This window comes from Rhinolophus sinicus, linkage group LG09, assembly GCF_036562045.2.
Source record: "Rhinolophus sinicus isolate RSC01 linkage group LG09, ASM3656204v1, whole genome shotgun sequence".
In the NCBI taxonomy this organism is placed as follows: Eukaryota; Metazoa; Chordata; class Mammalia; order Chiroptera; family Rhinolophidae; genus Rhinolophus; species Rhinolophus sinicus.
In genome coordinates this window covers 19772674-19794584 of record NC_133758.1, presented here as the reverse complement: position 1 = coordinate 19794584, position 21911 = coordinate 19772674, and the positions used below count along the sequence as shown (strand labels likewise).

The 21911-nt window shown below is 36.9% G+C and overlaps 1 protein-coding gene across 4 annotated transcripts in view; it reads right to left on the bottom strand.

Annotated features, from left to right (window-relative positions):
* Positions 1-21911, bottom strand: part of DYM (dymeclin) — a 269770-nt gene that overhangs the window by 213773 nt on the left and 34086 nt on the right. For all 4 annotated transcript variants that reach the window (XM_019721433.2, XM_074340000.1, XM_019721409.2 and 1 more), the window contains exons 3-5: positions 18565-18617; positions 8259-8352; positions 7144-7274 (exon numbers count right to left, since the gene is read on the bottom strand). In XM_019721433.2, the coding sequence (XP_019576992.1) occupies positions 7144-7274; positions 8259-8352; positions 18565-18617 (278 nt within the window). The remainder of the gene's footprint in view (positions 1-7143; positions 7275-8258; positions 8353-18564; positions 18618-21911) is intronic.

Here is a 21911-nt window from a genome sequence, read left to right as displayed (position 1 = left end):
GATGGTGCCTGATTGTTTTTTTCTTTCAGGGGTGTAAACACATCTAATTTTCAAATCTTAAAATGGCGACAAGGATTCTCTATTCGGTCCTAAATGCCATCCAAATCATGACCTCAGCCAAGTTTACAGTTAGGTCAATTAAGGAGTATATTCACAGCTTTATTATCAATCTAGCATAATAATGAAAATGATGATAAATATATTTCATGCAAGTAAAATGTAACATATCAAGGTCAAAGCTCTAGCAAAACAAAAGACATAACAATAAACAATTTCTAGTTAAAATCATTGACAACTTCCACTTACTAAAAAAAAAAAAAAAAAGGAAAGAAAAACTCCCGCAGAATATTATATTCTTGTTTCTGGGCTAATCTATAAGCAAATAATTGCATATCAAGTGAAAAGTGACAGGATTTGACTGCTTACCAGGTTTGACATTAAGCAAGTCACTCACATTGCATTATTTTCCAAGCAGTATTTATATCACTCAGCTTTCAGATGTGGCCAAATATCTTCCTTAGTTCCAAGAAAAATAAGTACATATAAACTCACCTGACAAAAATTATAGCAACACTCATGCATTTCTCACAAGAAAGATGATCTTAAAAGTCCTTGAAATTTGCAGGTCAATGACAAAGTAAATTGAGGTTCTTTGAGCAAAGGACTTGGCGGAGATTTGGTGTGTTTACTGTATTGTGAAGTTTACAACCCAGAATTTTATCTCTTGAAGAGTTTTAAATTGCCTCTATAGCTCCAGTCAAATATTCTGCTATTTTAAATGTCAGCTTCTGGACATAACATTAATAGCTAATATTTATTGAGAACTCTCTACCCTTGGAGAGGCACTGTGCTAACTACTTCATTCTGTTTACCTCACATTAATCTTGACAATAACTCTTAAATAGGGATGATTATCATCATCATTTTACAAATGAAAAATGGCTCAGCAAAGTTAGTTTACTTACAGTAAGGGGCAGAGCCCAGATTTGAACCCAAAGCCAGACTCCCAAAGTAAGGGGGTGAAAAAGACCTGACAAATGATTTTTGAAGATCTGTTTCTATACAAAGATGGAAAAAAATCCAGTCAACCAACATATGTTTTTCTCAAGATCCTAAATACAAACCCCTCAGACGTGAGTTCTATGAGCCATGTTAGGGAAGAAATCTGATATACCACATATTAGTTCACACGTCAAGGTGATACATTATACATTCACTAACACATGCTGGAAGTCCTTGACTTAAACATCCAATTTAGAAGAATCTCAAACAATGAATAAATATAAACTATTAGTATAAGTATTATGCAGAACAAGGTCACTGAAATTCCACCCTCCTCTCTGGGGTTCGCCCACTTTTTAAAGACCTAACCCCACTTCTCTGGTTCCCTTGAGCGTCACCAGAGGAAGAAGCAAAGAAAGACAAGATGATATTTACCATCCCTTCCAGCTCTAATAATCTATGCCTAAAAGTAAGCTGTGCTTCCTGTTAGTTCTTTCTGTTCAGCGCTCATTCAGTACCATATGCTAAGACACCATGCTCTCATTTTGGCCTTAGGGAGAGGACCAGGGAATAGTAAAATACTGTCATAATCAAATATCTTCCATCAGAGTGGGAGGGGAAGAAGGGAAAAAAGATTCAAAAAACACTCACATGAGGAAAGGGAAACACAGGACTGGTGGAAAACAAAGTAGTCAGAAAAAAAGCATGGTTGATTTAAATGAGGTTACGTGTAGTTATTAATATTAAAAGGAATGTTAAAACACAAAGAGCTAATGTTTGTTTTCTTTGCATTCAAAGTTAAGCTGTTAGCTTCTCAATGTTGCCCAATACCAGTACTAAAAACTCAATCAAGAAATAACAGAGCTGTACTCCAAAAACAGGTCAATAGTGTGCCTGAAAAATTTAGAGCAAACCTGACTTCTTTAAATGGAAGACACATAGCTAGTTTACATTTACTATAGACATATTCAGAAAACCACGGTAGAGTCTGTTATTGTCCATTTTAATTGTGAAGCTACTATTGGAATTACTACTCTAAAATATTAAAAATCATATTTAAACTTCTAATTTGCAAAATCAAATCTGCCTCTGTACATTCATCATAAATGAAAGCAAATGGACCCCCTCTCTTCTAAAAATAATATTGATCTACATTTTAATGCATTACAATATTTATAAGCCTGTGTCCCACACCATTCCAATAAAATCTGCAATAATTCTGGTTGTCTGCTATAACTGTGATCGAACGGAAATGTTTCTAATTATCCTCAAGGATAATACATTCTACCAGGCTTCATTAATAAAATGTGCCTATTAGTAAAGTTTAATTGATTTTGTTCCACTGATAATATAAAAGGAGAAAAGAGAGAGATCACCTATTATTATATGCCGAAAGAACAATTTAGGAGCTCCTAGAAGCATTTATTTTTCTGCAAAGACAGATTACAAGTCTTACACGCTAAATATTTTAAAGGAATAAATCCATGCGTTCTTTTTTCTCTGAGACACATTTTTCAGCTATGTTTACTTTTTTTGTATTACTTAGCTATATAATGAAGTTAATCTCATAAGTTTTATATTAAGGCAACAGTAAGCAAAGCAGAAACCACTCACACACACACCCCGACCCCCACCCCTACCACACAATTTCAGGTTTACCTCTTTCAGCTACAGCCTGTCCTGGCCCTAGAGACTGGCTCAAGCAGAGAAGAGAGAGCAGTGAAGCCCTGCAGTCATGGGAGCAAATCTGAAAAATCAAGCTAGCTTCTAAGGAGAGAGATTTACCTCCATTGCCTCTAGAAAATGAATACACCACAGTTCTTGAAGGTAATTCCAGTGAGTTTCAAAAAGGTTTTAAGCCAGAGGGGAAAGGAAAGAATATTGGTTGTGCTGGAGAGGTGCGATTATGGATTTTGTTTAATTTCCACAAATTGCCTATCTCATATAATTTTTTTCTTCTGTTTTGATCTCTCACATAATAGAAGTATTTTCAGCTGTTTGGGATCCTTGACTCTCCATCTCCCTGCCAAAGGGAGGCAAACGCTGGCGGAAACTTTGCACACATAAGGTACAGCATGTCAAATGGCGGTTCCTGCGGGAGAGTTCCAAGCTATTTCATTGAGGGACACCCAAATGTCAGTATCTCTGTCTCTTCCCTGTTTTTATCCATTTTGTCCAGAAGAGTATCCACTAATCTTCTGGCAGGAAAGGGAGTGGGGTGGGTAAAACCCTAGTGCTAGGATTCTGGAAGCCAAGCTATCTCTTCCACTTGGTGCCTTTTCTCTTAACGCCGTTTCTCAGTATGCCACCCTTCCACTGCGCTGGGAGCTCCCCAGAAGCCCTCCACAGAGGACAGATTCTAGAATTAAACTGGGGAGGGGCTGGTCTCATAACTGCACAGCAGAGGAGAAGATCTGGGGTCTAACTGCTTCTTTCAACCAATCCTCTTGGTTGTTTGCCTTCTGACACACCTGGCATTTCAAACTCCTAAGCCTTTCCAGGATTCTGTGACAAAAACTGACTTTTTTCTGAAGTTCTCCAACCCTGAAAGCATGTAGCTTTCAGCTTTCACTGATCAGTTAGGTTTATTATTACTCAGTTTTCCAACTTGCAAAATTTTATTAACATTGTACTTGCAAAATGTTAACATTGTATCCCTTTTCCCCCCCTCTTTAACCTAATAATAAATTCATGACTTTTTATAAGTCCCTTACTGATATTTTATTGGGTTCTAGGAGAAAGCAAAGATAAACAAGTATGCTGAATCCACTAGGCTTGAGAGCAAGTCTTACAAAATAACAATTTTCTGAAATAAATTTATACTGAACTATTTTACACCAAGGAAGTGTATTAATAGTTAAACCAGCCTTTTACCTGGACTTGACAAGTCCCGTGTCTCTCTTCTCCTCTCCACAAAGCTGTGCTGACTGGTTACCATGCTCCTCAGGCTTGTATCCGTTGCTCTCCCCAGCTCTTGGCAGGTGCCCTGCCTGCGCCTTCCTCGCCCTCAACACCCACACTGCTACCCGCTCAGGGGGTGTGCTCTTGCAAAGCAAATCTAGACTCTCTCACTGTGTTCTTTATCCAAGCGCCTTCTCTCTGGACCTTCCTTTCAGCTTCCTCCCCACCTCCCCTGCTTTCTTTGCTTCTATCTTCAGTCTCAATCTCCACAGGCTTCTCCCCTCATTCAAAAATTTAAAAATATTTGTAAAAAAAACTATAATTTCCTTCTACTACCAGTATAGTGGAGTAATTACTCCAAAGGGCCCTCCTGTACAAAACAACTAGTGCTTGGCTAAAATATACTTTTTAGTGTACTTATGGGCTTCCAGAAAGTAAAGGAAATCACCAAGGACCCCAGCACCATAACCAAAAAGAACAACCTCAAGCGAACAAACTGTGATTTGCCTCCAGAGTCAAACACTGAGCAATAAGCAAACTAAGGGTAGGGTGACCCTAAGGATGAATGCTAAGACAAAGGCAATACTGGGAGACTAAGCCTTCAGCCATTAGCAAGGAAAGGAAGCTGAATCTGAGATGCCACATTAAGTCAAGATCCGCTGAAGGAGGCTGAAGTGGCCTCAATGGTGCAGTCTCTGCATCCCTTATTTGGGGCCTCAGATTAAGATGAAAATCAACCTCATGAAATACATAAGGAAATAAGCCACCATAAGTGTTTGCAGAAACTAACAACAGATTTAGACCCCCTAAGGACTTAAAATATTGGATTTATGAGATACAAAATATAAAATAAGTATCAGTTATTACCTAGGCAAGAACGGGGCAAAATACCAAGACAGGAAAGGAAAACTCCCATTGAAGGCAAAAGGAAAACAGAAACAATTTTGCAGTGCTTCACAGCTTTGCCTAGGGCTGGATTTGTCCCCACTGACTATTCTCAAAGGCATGGAATGAATAGTGGAAAGAGTTATCTGCATGATGACACAAATTCTCTCTCTCAAACAATCTATTACCACATCATACATGGCCTTTGGGAAAATATTCAAAAATGAATTCCTCACAAAGTTCGATTACAAATTGAGAGCTTACTGAGAGAGAGTCCTGTTACCCTCATAAAGAGGGCTCCCCTGAATATGTCAGCAGTATCCATTTCATCACAGTAATATTACAATGAATTGGAAAACTTCAGTGTGCTGTAAGAACCCAACAATCCTAACATGCCTCAGCTGACTTTGCTCAATTGTTTGCAGGTGATTCTCTACTTCTGTAGATTCAGCCTTCAAACAACCTGTACTCCTGTGTATTATCTAGCCCTAAACAGTCCTTTACACACCTAATTCAGAGGTGCATATATTAATACTAGTTGATAAATGCATGTTTTCAGCTACTACATAGTAAGGTTCCACTTTTTCCCATCCGACAGTATCTGTGCAATCACGTAACTTGACTACGTTTATAAACAGTAAAAAGACATTGGTAGAAAATATAACTTACTATGTGATAAAAAGCAGAAACCTCAAACTAATAACTTATAAGGCTAAGATGAAAATGATTACATATGTCAAAAACAGCAAGTCTTTAACTTTAATCTTAAAAAGATATTCACTGACTTGAGCTGGTGGATCAACAGAAGGCGCAATGGTAAAAAGAAAAAAACAAAATTAAAAGAGCGTGTATAAAATCCTAACCTGCTAACTCCGTACAAAAAAAAAAAAAAGATAGTCTTGTCAGTACACGGACAGAATCACCCATCATCAGATGTCACATATGACTCTTTCAGTGAGACAACCAGCCTGATAACGTGGCCGTGGTTGGAAGTCTCATTTGGACACTGCCTCTCCACAGCTACCAAGGATGTACGACAAAACCATGTTTCTCAAGCTTGGATATGAGGGGGAGACCAGGTAGAGAGGGTACCCTGGAGGACCTTCGGCCCCAAAACAAATACAGTGCATCTCTCAAGTGCATCGATTTACTCAACGGCAAGCAATGAAAAATAATTTTATATTAAAATAAATACTGTATTAAATAAAGTATAATATATGCATAATTTTGTGACATCATGCAGAACAAAGTGTTGAGTTTGCAGAGGCAGGTTGGACTATCCTTTCAGGCCCTATGGAGATAAACATGAACTCCATTCTTACTTCTGGAACTTCCTGGAAACATTTGCAACTCCTTAAGCAGAACTTTTTTTTTGGCACTGTTGGTCCCACAAAAACAATGCCTAGCATTAACAAAACTAACACATGCAAGACACAATGCAATTAAAAGCTCTAATTGTTTAAACATCTGTATATAAATACAGAAGGCTAATGATCAAAGTAGGAAATTAAACATATCCATGTCTTAAAACTCAAAATCAATGCATAAAGCTCTAGGTAGGCAAGGAAGCCTAATGAGGGCAGAGGTGGGTTTTGAAAAATGAACCTAGGAAAAACTCAGGAGCAATATTGCCTTTGCCCTCAGAAAGAGGGGGGTAGTGCGAAGGGGAGACGCAAAACATTGCATTCCCCATATTTCGTTTGTTAATAGTCCCATTCTCCCCTTTTACTTTTCAGGTTGTAAGTGTTAATGCTAAGAAACAAAGCATGGGCAGTTGATATTGAAAACTACACGCCCTCCTAACTACTGGGAAAAAAGAAAATCTCAGCCGTATGGAGAGAAAATGGTAACCTTTTTCTGTATTTTCAGAAAAAGATGACACATTTCAGCATCACAAAACTGTCCTTGAAAATGTTATTTCTGATCAAGTAGTCCCAAAGACACCTAGACTCAGAGGCTGTTATATCCTATAAAAGTAACCTTTAACACTTAGAAAATCTGTGATTCTGACTGGTTGTCCCCCTTAATAATGTATTGCCTTATTAATGGTATTTAAATTGACATCTGTTTCCTGAAAGGTATACCTGTGATTTTATTTGTATTTTCCATATGCATGGAAGTCAATAAATAAAAGCCTCAATCCTTCTGGCTCCCTTACTTTAAAAAAGAGAAAATAATAAGTCTTGGCTCATTTAAATTAATATAAGAGAAGAAAGAGTGACAGTGTCAGGCCATTTAAAAATGAAAATTATTATGAGAGGAAAATGAAATTTTCAAAATTATACTTTTATTCCTCAAATTTTATGCTTATGTTACACATTCTATCCCCAAAACATCTTCAAAGGCAATACTTACTGTAACTGCCAGATTTTTCTTCGTAAGTAAAATGAAGTTGTAATTCCTCCTCTGACATCTCACAAATGAACACTTTCAGCAAACAGCAAATAATAAACAAAGCATTGTGAGTCTGCCAAATGAAGATGTGGCTAGAAAGGAAAGACCAAAATCACACAAGAATCAATATATAATCGTGAGCATAATCAGTTTATTTCTAGTCCATGATTTCTTCATGATTTCTCAACTACTTTACCCATTCTGTTTGTAATATTAGAACAATGTCTATATCCTTTAAAGGTTCATGATTTATAACACTGGGCCAGTATTATCTATTACAATTTACTTCGTATTTCATCCTATGTACTTGACATAGTGAGTTGACTTAATAACAATATTTTCCTTTAGGCATGACTGCTCTTTGCTTTTAAGTTTATAGTTGGCCACACATAGGCATGTCCAAGAAAAGAAAGCTAAAAAATAAAAATATATATATAGTAACATAAACATATGCAAATACACAACCAAATTTTAAATGGAGCCTCACCAGCAGCACAGTACAACACTTGCTATTTGTATTAATAACCATGAAGTCACAAGAAAAATTTTAATTGAATTCAGTATAATTTTGAAAGCAAAGCAACAATCTTTTAAGAGATCGCCATCCAAAAATGGTTTTTAAAAAAGCTTGAATGCATAAAAGGATAACTTTCCATTGCAACTAATATAAAACTATAACATCTAATCTGGACCTTCTTTAATCTAATACGAAAGAAATAAAGGAAACAGATGTGAAATGAAATAATACACAAATTAAGTCATTATTCAAATTAGGGATGACAGCAGTGATAATGGGGGGAAATTACTACCTTTTTAGTAATAATTACATCACTATTAATCTTCTTAAATAATATATTTCTAAAGATTGTCTAAAATGCTGAAATCAAAGATTCCAGAATTTATAACCTCACCCCAATGACTTGAACAGCAAATTAAACCTTTTTGTTTACTTTTTTCCCTTAATAATGAGAATAATTCCTTTATAGCTTTCAAAAGACCATAATCTATTTCTATCAATAGATGAAAAAACTCTTATTATTAAATATAAAGAAACATGATTTAATCAGCCAGCTTACTTCTGACATTCTGCTGAAAGTTTTAGTTCTTTGGTTCTAGAAAGGAAGACCTTAATTAATGCACCAAGGTTTCCTGTTCGAGGATTGTTTTCAACTGCAAGAGAAAAAAGGGTTTTAAAAAGTTAAAATTAAGAACTGAAATCAAAGTGAGCATATCATAACGTTTATAAAACCAAATGTCAAACTGAAGTTGCTCATGATCAACCTAATTGTCAATCTCACATCTGAGGAGGAAAAGCAATGAGAGAAATTGCTGCTTGGTAGTAATTCTTTCTGAATAACAAAAAATGATTTACAAAACAAATGATAGAAACAATGGGAGGAAAATAGCCATCTCATCCAAAATTGTAAAGATGTAACAGTTAATATACACACACAACTTACACACACACACATCCTTCTCTTTAGAAAAGCAGATGTTAAAGAAATTTCAAGAATTGATCATCTATATCCCAGTACATAGAATACAATAAACTGTAAAGGTAAAACTGTTCAGACAATCACAAATTATTCTGATGAAAAATAAAAGACACATAAAGAAAGCAATGTGGCCAGTGGGGAGCCATTTGATCAGACAAAATTATAAATAATTTGTTAAAAACCTGTTTCAAGTTTAAACAATTGGCATTTCATTCAGCAAAGCCAGCCTAAAGAACTGAGAGAAGACTAATGGGAATCAGAAGATCTGGTTTCTAGATCCAAGTCTATAATAACGGAATAGTGAACTGTAGACAAATTAGTTACTTCTCCAACCTCAGTTTTCTCATCTAGAAAAGAAACAACAGCTAACATATACTGAACACCATATCCTACGTGCTTTACACGCATTACCTAATTTCATCCTCAAAACCACGTATGGCATCCGCACCAGTGTTACCTCCATTTTACAGATCCTCACCTGTAGGCTGTTACTTGCTCGAGGACACATCCTTATCTACTATCTCAAATCCTGGGCTCTAACCTATGCTATCCCAACCCCTATAATCAAGGAACTGGACTTAAGGAACCTATCACGGTCTATCAGGCTGCACAGCAAGACAGGGTGATTGTTCATTTTGTGCGTCAACCTAACTAGGCCACAGGATGCCCAGCTATCTGGTTAAACATGATTTCTGCGTGTGTCTGTGAGTGTGTTTCTGCATTTGAACTGGTGAACTGAGCAAAGCAGACTGGCGTGCCCAAAGTGGGTGGACATCATCCAACCCACCGAAGGCCCCAACAGAACAAAAAGTCAGAAGAGGGTTGAATTCTTTCTCTCTGCCTATTGAGCTGAAACACAGATCTTCTCCTGCGGTGGACTGGGGCTTGCAACCCTGGCTCTCCTGGTCCTCAGGCCTTTGGACTTGGCCTGGACTTTATGCCATTAACTTTCCTGCCTCCTCCAGCGTGCACAAGACAGATTGTAGGGCTGCTCAGCCTTCATAAGCATGTGAGCCAATTTCTTCCAATAAATCTCATTTTATATATATATATATATATCCATCTATTCCATTGGTTCTGTTTCTCCAGAGAACCCTGACTAATACATCATAGAAGCACAGAAGTTAAGAATTCATCTTAAGGGAGAGACCATTTAGTCAGACCTCTCATTTTACTGTTGGAGAAAAAGAAGCCCCGAAAGGTTAAGTGTTAGGCCCAAAGTCAAAAATACGTTAGTGCCCAGTCTTTTCACTTTACCAGTGGTTTTCAAACTGTGAGATTCTAGAGTTCTGGATATCTGTTTCATTTTTGAAATACATTTTTAACTATTTTGAAAACCGGAAATGCAAATACTCAAACACATTGGCCTGTGCTGCCCAGCGGAATTCATTTTTATGCAGATCTGAGAATTCTACTTTTGCATCCCTGTGCATATACCTGAACTTCTTGAAAATGTGTCAAAGATAGGGAAAGATGGAGTTCTCCAAAATTTGTTTTTCTTTAATTGAGCCCTGCACATACATACTTTTAAAAAATGTACATAGGAATAAGTACAACCATCACAGCATTCCTGCTTTGTGTTCAATAACTGCCAAGTTAACTCAGTTTGAGGGTCAATGCAAGTAACGGCATTAAGTTTCTCACTGGGACAAAGTTGTAGCACCTTGCTATTCCAAATTCGGATTACGGACTAGGGGCAACAGTGTTCCCTGGGAGTTTGTCTGAAGTGCAGAATCCCAGGTCCACCCAACACCTACTGAAGCTGACAATGCTTCTCAAAGTGTAATGTGCGTGTAAATCCCAAGGCATTCCTATTGAAGTTTAAATTCTGCTTCCACACGTGGGAAATGTGGCCTGAGACTCGGCAGCCCTAACAGTCTCCCAGGTGATGGCCCCTGCTGCTGGGAGAACCCCCACTCTAAATAGCAAGGTGTAACATGTGCTGTGCATTAGGGCAGGCTGGGTCCAGCTTCCATGATCAAGACTAGATATGTGATTAGACAGCAGATATTGTTATAGTTTCACTTTGAAAAAAATTTCTTACTTTCAAGCTTTGGATTTAATTTAATGAAAGAATACCCTGAGATTTCAGGATAAACTTTTTTTCATGTCTAATCTTTAAATATATATTTTTTACTTTTTCAAAGATTTTTATTAAAAAGGGTAAACTTTTTTTAAAAAAACAGTTAATGTTTGCGAGTACATCTCTGAGTGAATTAATATTATCTAGTTATTGTAAACCAAACAAAATATTGAAACCAGGAGCTAAGGCTGATAAGACTACAACCACAATTCAGAATCTCAACTTCACAATCTTATGTTCGTTCATTCAGCGTCCCCTTTATGAATGAATGACTTTGTTTAAGTAATTGTTTGAATTTAGAAATTGTTTTTAAAAAACAAAACAAAAACCTGCTGTTGGAAAGAACAACCAGACTATTAGATTGATGTAATTAAAGCTTTGTGTACCTTTTTCATCCATCCATTCATTCAGCACATATTTACCGAGCTACTTATGTGTACCCAGCACTGTTTCGGGTACAAGGAGATACTCACTGTCTTAATGGAGCTAACATTCTAAGACAGTTAAGTTTCCACAATGTTCTTATGGACAAGATGCAGATGGAGCAATAAATTAATAAAAGTAAATATGCTGAATGATATTTCAACAATACACAACGGTAGGCTCAATATTTTAACATCCCTCAATGGAATTGAACAGAATCAAATTTAAATGGCAAAAATCAAATGCTGTGCTGAAATTGAATGAGCTTCAGGAGCCAGGGTAGGAATGGGGATCGCTGACAAGGGGCAGAAAAACACATGGAAGTATGTAGCTTATAGATTCTGACTAGGTTCAAATCCCAGCTCCTCCACTAACTAGCTGTGTGACACCTGGCAATTTACTTAGCATTTTTCACGCCTCCTTTTCCTCATCTGTAAAATTAAGATAATAGTATTTAAGTAACGAAAAATAACTCATTTGACTCTAGAGCTTGAACTTGTAGCAATCTGTTAACTAAAGTGGCTTTTGTGTAAAGAATGGAATTCTGCCATTTCCATGGGAGTTTTAGCAAAGTCTAGGTAACACTCACACAAGGGTATCATAAAGAGGATTTCCATCTGGGGTGAGAGGTTGGACTTGCTCCCAGTCCCTGAAACAACCTTTCCCAACATCTCACTAAAATACCCACGAGCCCAACAATCCAATAACCAATATATAGAGGAAACATAGAAGGTAGAGACATGTTAACAATCTACGGGGATGCAATGAACAAAATTTACATTGTGGAAAACTCTACTACCCACTTTCTTTAACTATAATAATAAACTGAGAGGGGGGACAAAGGACATAGAGACAAATGCAGGAGGAATCTAGCTATGAGAAGAATCATAAAGCTATTATCAGCCAATAATAATGTAAGCACCTCATCTGGTTCCAGATTCAAGCAAACTGACACAATTAGAAATTTGAACACTTGGGTAGATATTTTTTAATGTTAAAAATTCTTTTTTAATACAATAATGGAATAGTTTCCTTTAAAAAATCCTTATGAGATACATACTAAAATATTTATGGAAGAAATGATATGATGTCTGAAGTCTATGTCAATTTAATTATATGAGGATATGCTTTTTGTTTGTTTGGAATACACGTTTTATTTGTGCAGTTTTCTGTATATATGTCATATAGTTCAATAAATAGATGAGAGATACAGATGAAACAAGATTGGCCATGAGTTAAAAATGATTGAAACTGGGAGATGAGCATATAGGAGTTCATTATATTATTCTATTTGCCTTTGGGTGAGTGTAACATTTTCAAAAATAAAGAATTTTCTTAAAAAAGATTTAAAAATAAAGTACCCATGAAAACATACAAAGTCACAAAATATGCTGAATGAGGACACAGTTCTCCCAAAAAACAGGAAACATTTCCACAAACCACACATTTCACAGAACTGAACTAAAAATTTATTTGATAATCAGTGGGTCATTAGCAAGCCTAACTGCCTGAAACTGTCTTTGAGGAAAAAGCCCCTCTCTCTTATGGTCTACCCCAACCAGAAAACTTATGTTAATCCTCCTGCTATATAGAGATAACTTCCTATACGGATTCAGACGCTAGAAGTCTCAGAAAGCAACTGGCAAGAAGTAACAAAGCCAAACACAGAATGACTTATGCTGGAGGGTAGAGGTAGGACAAAATGTTGATCCAAATGCTTGATCTGAGGATTTTGTAATTCCCTCACACTCCAAAACCAAGGAGTACGAGTAATGGAAGGTCCCATTTAAACCATGCATACCTGCACAAAATAAAAACCTTCTTGGGTTCTAGAAATGAGGTTAAAAAATAGCACCAGCATGCCTTCAAGGTAAAATAACAGCAGATTCAACCAGCACCTACAGAAGCCACACAGGAACAGGGCTAAGAAACACACCCTCTCTGGTAACAAACAATGTGCCTGCCTTCATGGGTGCTCTCTAGGCCCTTTCCCTGCTTCATGTTTCTGAAGAGTCATTGTTACATAAAATACATGCATTTATTTATGGCTCCCCCATTGAGAGAGATCCATGAGGTCGGGGACCTGGGTCAGTCTTTTTTGTAGTTACACCCCCAGCTTACAGAATACAGCCTGCAGTGGCTCAATATTTGCTGGCTTAACAACAAAATAAGGAAAAGGTTATGCTGAAACCTTGGTAGAAAAGCTGAATCAAAACTGTCAAAAGAATTTTAGTACACAAGCATCATCAGTGGAAAATAGGAAAATCAACCACTTGGTTTTTAAAGAAAACAGAAAGCCCCTGGGAAAAGTGAGCATAATGAAAAGAGAGCACTCTGACATGCTGGATAAACTAGTAATGATTAAAAAGAAACTGAAAATGCAGTAACAACTAAAAGATGCACTAGAATCTTGAAAGAGAACTGTAACGTATAACACAATGAATCAAAGATATAAAGGAGGAGCTACAAAGAAAGAAATGAAGAAAAAGAAGATAAAGAAGGCAAAGAACACAGAGATCCAACCTCAATGGTACAGGTGATGCTAAGTTGGGGGAGAAGAAATTAAAACAAGTAAATCAAAGACATAATTACAAGTAAATCAAAGCCATAACTAAAGAAAACTTCCGAATTGAAAACAACCTTACTAAACCAATAAAAAGACCTCATCAAATCACCAGCAAAATCATAAAGAAAAAAGTATAATGAGAAACATTTAATCATAATCATTAAAGGGAAGAGTCTTGTGAACAAAGAAGGAAACGGAAATTAAGGTCTCAGACTTCTCAGGTTAATACTAGATGTCAGAAAAGACCAACTCCTACAGAGTTTTGAGAGAAATGAGGAGTAACGAAGTTTAGGTACAGACAAGTTATCTGTCATTCTTGACTGACTCATGCACATGGAAAAAGAATCCAAGGAACCCAATGGAATCAGCAGTGGAGAACTAAAACAATACAAACATGTCAGCAGCAACCTGGTGCTGGGGAGGCAGAATTTAATGTTGAAATTAACTCCCACCAAATTAGAGGGATTTGGTTACTGCCTAGGACTGTCCATCGACATCCCTGAAGGGCAACACCTGAGAAGTAAGAACCACATCTCATAAATAATGACTATACCCCAGGACTCAGGAAAATCCAGAAATACCGTTGTTTCCCCAAAAATAAGACCTCGCCGGACCATCAGCTCTAATGTGTCTTTTGGAGAAAAAATTAATATAAGACCCGGTATCACATCACCATCACCATCACCATCACCATCACCATCACCATCACCATCACCATCACCATCACCATCACATCATATAAGACCCAGTCTTATACTATAGTAAAATAAAACCGGGTCTTATATTCATTTTTGCTCCAAAAGATGCATTAGAGCTGATGGTCTGGCTAGGTCTTATTTTGGGGGAAACACGGTAAAAAGTGGAGACCCAGAAGGACTGGAGAGAAAGAGGAAGAAAAACTACCTGAAAAAGTTGTGGAAAACAAATCCTCCCTATATTTCTCAGTGTTCCTGTAAAAAAGGCCTCACCTCCTGGGTCAGGGAAACATATATGCTATAAAGTGAGAGAATGTCTGCTTTCACTTCTAGAAACATTTCACATACCATAAGGATTAGAACTGTAGCCGTGTGTTTAATAAAACTTCTCTTATCTCACCGAAAGTCTCACAGTTACATCACAAGATACGCTCCTAAGCTGATTCCAAAGGTGCAGGAGAGACCAGAGTATTATTTATCTTCCTAAGTATCTATATTTCAAGGAGGAATGAGGACCCAGAACTTGGAGACACCTCTAGGTCTAAAAAGCCAACACAAGGAGGGAGGGAGGGTATCTGGCGCCTGAAGAGATTTTTATTTACATACCAAAGGGCTGGAGTAAATAGAAGAGGGGAACTGCTAACTCCTTCCCCTTTATAAACAGGAAAAAACATTCTTCCCCCACCTACTCACTAAAACAACTAATCTGGCTCTCATAGCACTGTCCTGGCAGGTAAGAACTAAGACAAAGAGGGACCAATGCACTTACTAATTTTGAAATATTTAATAAGAAATCTGTCTCTGATCCAGAAAACTTTGTGTGTGCATTCAGGGAAAAAAATTAATAAAAATGAATATAAAAAGCCCAACAAAAATAATGGCCACAAACTGCCCAAAATTGATGAAAAACATTAATGTATGCATCTGAGAATATCAACAAACTCTGAGAATAAAAAGTGAATTTAAAAAATATTTTTAAGGTAAAGAGAAAATCTTGTAAGCAGCAAAAAAAACCCCTCATCATTTACAGGGGAGAAACAATACAATTAAATAGCAGACTTCCCATTTGAAAGAAAGGAGGGCAATGGAATGATACAAATGAATAAAAGAAAAACAAATGTCAACCAAGAATTCTGTATCCAGAAAAAACTCTCCTTCAAATATGAAGGCAAACGGAAGGGTGGTGGGCAACTTTACAGTGGAGAAACTTGACAAACACAACTCTAGCCAAGTAATCAAGGTCAACATCATCAGTGATAGCTCATGTTAATAACATGTACCCCTGATATGATGCATTAAGAACAGTGCTTTACCTCTGTGGTCTTCTTCTTCCCACAACCCCAGTGTAACCATAAGAAAAACATCAAACAAACTCAAATCAAAGAACATTCTGAAATATACCCTACCAGTACTCCTCAAAACTCTAAAAATCATGAAAAACAAGGAAAATCTGAGAAACCGGTGCGGACCAGAGGAGGCTAAGGAGACATGGGACTAACTGTAATGTGGTATCCAGGATGAGATTCTGGAAAAGTAAAAAATATTAGGACAAAACTAGTGAAATCTGAATAAAGTGTCAAGTTTAGTTACAGTAATGTATACACATTGATTTTTTTAGTTGTGACAAAGGTACCATATTAATGTAAGACATTAACAATAAGAGACACTTATGAGAGTTATATGGGAACTCTCTTGATATAGCTTCTCCACTTTCCTGTAAATCTAAAGCTATTCTAAAATTAAATTTTTATTTTAAAAATCTCAATAGATGGGTTTAATAGAAGATGACGTACAACAAAAGAATAGTAAACTAAAGACAGGTTAAATAAAACATACTCATAAAGGTCAGAGAGAAAAAAATAATGTAAAATACACACACACACACACACACACACACACACAGACTCACGGGCATTTGGGACACAATGAAAATGTTAACAGAAGTATAACAGAGGTCGGAGAGGAGAGACAGAATAGGATACAAACAATGTATAAACCAATAATGGCTGAGAATTTTACAAAACTGATGAAAGACACCAACCCACAGATTTCAGAAGCTCTACAAACCTCAAACAGCAAAGACACAAAGAAAACAACTCCTTAGCATATCATTCTAAAATGCTAACAACCAAAGGACAAAAAGAAAATCTTAAAAGCATCTGAAGAAAAAAATCCATTATTTTCAAAGGAAAAAATTTAAGATTGACAGCTTTCATCTCAACAAAAATGAGAGAAGCCAGAAAAATGACAGAATGGTATCTTTAAAGTATGGGAAAGAAATTAATTCCAAGCTAGAATTCTACACCCAGCAAATGTATCCTCCAAAAGTGAACAAAAAAAATAAAAACATTTTCAGACAATAAAATGAAGAGAATTATTGTATATCCATATAGCCCTTAAAAGCTGATATACATTTATATATTATTGACGTGAAAATAAGTTCCTGAATACAGCAGAATGAAAAACACACACAAATAATACCATTTATATAAAACTGAATATAAATCTATACACATAGAATACTCTGAAAAAATCTTATCACAAACGATTAGCAGTGATTTCCTGTTTTAAATATAGAAGATTTTTATTTTAACCGTACCACTGTACTGTTGGAATTTTTGGCATCTTTTTTTCTTGCTGTTCCCAAAAGTATTTTTAAATATATAATGACACAAGTATATGTCAAGTGGAAAACACAAATTAAAATAATTGTGTATGTGTATTAGACACTATGAAAATGTATATCCAAAAAATAAATAATAAAAGTCAATACACAAAAATATTAACAATGGCTCTGTGAGGATAGTGAAATTATGAGCAATTACTGTCTTATTCATATTTTAGTATGCTTTCCACATGATATATAGTGAGTAAATATTACTTCCAATTTAAAATGTTATTTTATAAAAATCCAAGGTCACCTTAAAAGCCATCATCATAACTGCATTGATAACACGGTTACATAAAATTCTTTAATTTTCAGCGTCAAAGTGCCCCATAAGTTTTTGAAAGCCAGCTCTATTCAGCACAAAATCCTCCAATCTATGGTTATAACTGCAAAATTCAAGGCAACTACTACAATAACACTCCTATTGTTGCCAACTTAATTTGTTTTTAAAAGCAAAACTATTTCTTCAAAGACTATGGCAAACTAACTTATATGGGAGTTAGCCATAGAGCTTATGTGGTGCTTATCCATATAGCTTGATTTCAAAACAGAATGTCATGATCATATATGAAGCTCCTATACATTCGGCATTTTACAGACACATTGTCTCTAATTTTCAAAGCAGCAATGCAATGTGAGTATAATTATCTACATTTTTAAAAGCATACACATTCCTTTCCAATTGCTACCTACTTGAAAGTAAAGCATTTGAGAAACAAGACCCCAAAAAAGTGACATTTGTTGATATAAATGGTGACTAATGATAAGATGCTAGGCATTATACTGGATATTTCATAAGTTATCTGATTTTTTTCTTCACAAGAAAACTGAAATTTAGGTGAGGAAATTAAGGCTCAGCTAATAAGTAGCAGAGCTGAAATGAAGATTATAAAATGATTCCACAGCCTGTACAGTTTACCAAAACATCAAGTTATTACTAATTCAAGAAGCTTCCTAAGACATTTTCCTATTAATGAGGAATAATAACTCCGGTTAACATGCCAACAACAGAAATACAGTTGGTGCAGTTGGCAAATCACAGGACGAATTAGCCTATATTTTATGTGAATTGTCTATGCAACTACAAAACTAACTCAATAGTTATTCTAGTTTATTTTTTTCTCCACATTTCAAAATTCACAAAAAGAATAAGCTACAAGAGGGTCTATGGCTTCACAGTCTATTACCACGACTGCAAATTAACCACACGTGTCTTATTGCTAATGACTGAATGGTACATTCTAGTGGCACCAATGAACACCATGAAGAGAAATAATAATAATAATAATTATCATCATCCTCCTCATCATCAAGAATACATTACTCCATTACTGCAATTAATATTACACTATGAAAATTTATAACAGAAATTTTCAAATAAATGTCGACACACATATACATATGCATACGGTACATACATACACACACACACATCCACTTTTCCCGCTTACCTAAAGACCTGCAGACTGAAATAGTTGCCTCCTCCAAGAGCTTCAACTCAGTACTGTAGAGATAGAAGAAAGATAATTAATAATTACCACACTAAATATGTACGTACTCACCATTTAAAGGAATATATAAAAATAAATCAGAGAAAAATAATTCAGAAGGAAAATATGATATACAGTGGTGAACAATAAAATCAGCAAAATAAAATGAAGCTTCTATTTTCAATGTAATTTAAAAATTCACTATACTTCTCAATATGAGATTCCTAAAACAGAAGAGCTCAGGGCAGCCTGCCTTTCAGGCATTGATTGGGGTAGGGAGGAAGGGTGGGGTTGGGGGAACTTAGAAAAATGCGATAAAGGTGCTCCAAAGTACAGACCAAAGGCAGGGCCCCTCCTGCCTGTTTGTGAGGGCAGTAATGATACCGGGTTACAGTTATTTAGAAACGTGCCAGTATTTTTAGGAGACAGGGATGTTTAAAGTAGCCATAGAAGAGTTGCCTTCCTTCCCTGCCTTTCCTCTCCTCCCCCTGCTCTGTCCCTACCACCCATCCATCCTAATGAGTGAAAGGAAGGAAGAAATATAGATAAGCAAACTGAGACTTCCCAGGAGTTTATGTAATATTGCAGGAATCATAGGTACAGGAAAACAAGAACCAGCTCCAGAGTCTGGTGACTGGGTTAAAAATTACGTGTTCTTTTCTGCCAATACATATGGCACAGCAAATCCTCCACATGGCAACTCTTCTATGGTTACTTCAAAAATCCCGACGTCCTAGGGTTCATGGCTGTTATTGAAGCACACTTTTAAAAACAGAAGATCCATAAGCAGTAAGGCTTCTGACAAGACTATCGTAGAGAAACCGTGGAAGCACACTGATCGCTTCAGCTATCTCTAGAACTGCGCTGTCCAGCACGGTAACCACTGGTCACGTGTAGTGTGAACCGTGGCCAGTCCAAACTGATGTGCTGGAATGTATAATACACACCAGGTTTCAAAGACTTAAAAGGAATGGAAAATACTTCATTATTAATCCTTATGTTCGTGAAGTTATAATATTTGGGATATGTTGGGTTAAATGAAATACATTATTAAAATTAATTTCTCCTGTTTCACTTTACATTTGTAATGTGGCCACTATAAAACTTTCAATTATATGTATGTCTCACCTTCTACTCATATTTCTATTAGAGCTGCTCTAGAACCTGTCTCCCAGCAACTGAAGACAGTATCATGTATAAGAAGCTAAGACCCACTAATTACTTCAGTGGATATACCATTACCTTAAGAATCTCCAATTATATTTATATTGAAAAAGATCAATATCTTTTCAAAGTTAAATTTTTAAGCTTCGTCTAAGATTAAAATTCTTTTAGCCAAAATAACCTAGAAATAAGACATTATCACCGTACAAGATGTTGTATTTTTAGAGTGTCTGCCCGCGTTGCAACAGCTCTCTCCGTCCTCCAATCCCTTTCTTCTATCTTCCCATCTCCGCCTCAGGGGTGAGCAGAGGCTAACAGGCTTGCTCAGCATAGCCCCTCTCCATGGCCATGGCTGACTGGATTGGGGATAGACATCTAATGTAAGCCACACCAGAGTCTTGGGGAATTTGGAATTGAGGTGGCAAGACACGTTTTCCGATGGCTGGTACTTGGCTACAAAGCTGAGGGTCATGGGAAGCCATCCTCCACCTACTGAGCAGCAGAGAAAGCTGCTTAGTAAGAAAGATGAATAAAGGGGCTTTGCAGAGAGAAGCAGCGATGAGCAGAAGGCACTCTCAGGATTCCTGTTGGCCTTTTGAACCTTGGGACCAGTTCTTCTTGAAGCCTAGCTGTGTCCTGAGCCTGGAGTCTATGAGACACCCCTGTCTCTTCATCACATAAGCCCCCCTTTCTGGCATATGTTAAATCAAATTGATTTTTGTTAATAACCAAAAGAGTTCTAATTAATAAATCACTCTGGTCAGATTTAATAATACACATTAGTAGTTGGCAAGAAGTGGGAACTGTGAATTACTCAGTTTATTGGTTACTCAGGCAAAAAAAAGTAAAGAGGTATAAAATGCAAAAGACTGTAAAGAGCTTTATGAGGTTAATAACTAGACCACATGCATAAAATCTGTTTCACTTGTGCTTCTACTTTCTTCAGTCAATAACACTCTCTTAAAACTGGCTGGAACCAAGAGCTTCAATTATAGACATGTGGCTATAACCTTCAAAAGCTTCTGAATTTGTTCATTCAACAAACATCTCCTGGGTGCCCAGGTCATGCTGGGCTCTTTGAAAGATGCTGTCTCTGTCTCCAGGCTACATGGAGGAACGAAGCAGCAAACAGACTATTCAGCACAGGGGAGGCATGAAGATTAAGCCCAGACCTGTGCATGAGCTCACCGGAGATACACCCAACCTAGGAAGTCCAGGAAGTCATCCTGGAGGAAGCAACTTTCTGTTCTGAAGGAGTAAGAGAAATCAGTCAGGCAGACAAAAGAGGAGGGCTTTCCAGACACAAGGAGTAGCATATGCAAAGGCATGGCAGTCACGGAAAGCCTGGCCTGTTCTGGGAAGTAGAGGTTAATCAACACTGGAGAAGGGCTAACTACAAGCTGGGCGAAATATGCTAGATGGCTGATGAGCAGAGTTCAGTTTTTCAACTTGTTCTCAACAGAAAGGTATTGAGTGTCCCCAAAACCAAAACCAAAGAAGGGTTCTGATTTGGTAATACAATATTAGTCTAAAAAAAGGATTAATCCTAACATGTCTCAGTGAGATTGGATGGGACATCACTTCTTTCAAGAAACCTTCTTTGATCACCTAACACTAGGTGAGAAGCCTATTCCGCCTCAAAAGCACCCAATCATAAAACTGAGCACATGGGAGCAAGACTGCCCAATTATTTGTCTGTGCCCCGCTCCCAGATTGTGGGTTCCTTGTTCATCACAGCATTTCCAGACTGGTACAACGCAGGCACTTAATAAAAAGGCACTGAATGAATGAATGCCTTTGTCAGACACTTCATTACCAGAGGAAAAATTAATTATTTCCCCATCACTCAAGAAATCCTTCACTCTCTCCAGTCCTTAAGGTGAGATCTGCCCTCAAGTTTAAATTTTTATTAAAATATTTTTAAAGACATTTATTTGTTTCCAAATGAAAAATAATATATCTTTTTGAAGCAGTCTGATTTCTTTGTCATTGAATGACCAAGAAAACCTTGGGAATTAGCCCACCTCTCTTGGAAAGCTCCCTCTTGTGGTGAGCCAGCCAGCACCCGCCATTCTGTGATTCAGCCCATCACTCCATGTGCTGTACACACGGCCATGATCTGAGACAGCAAGCACCAAGGCCAC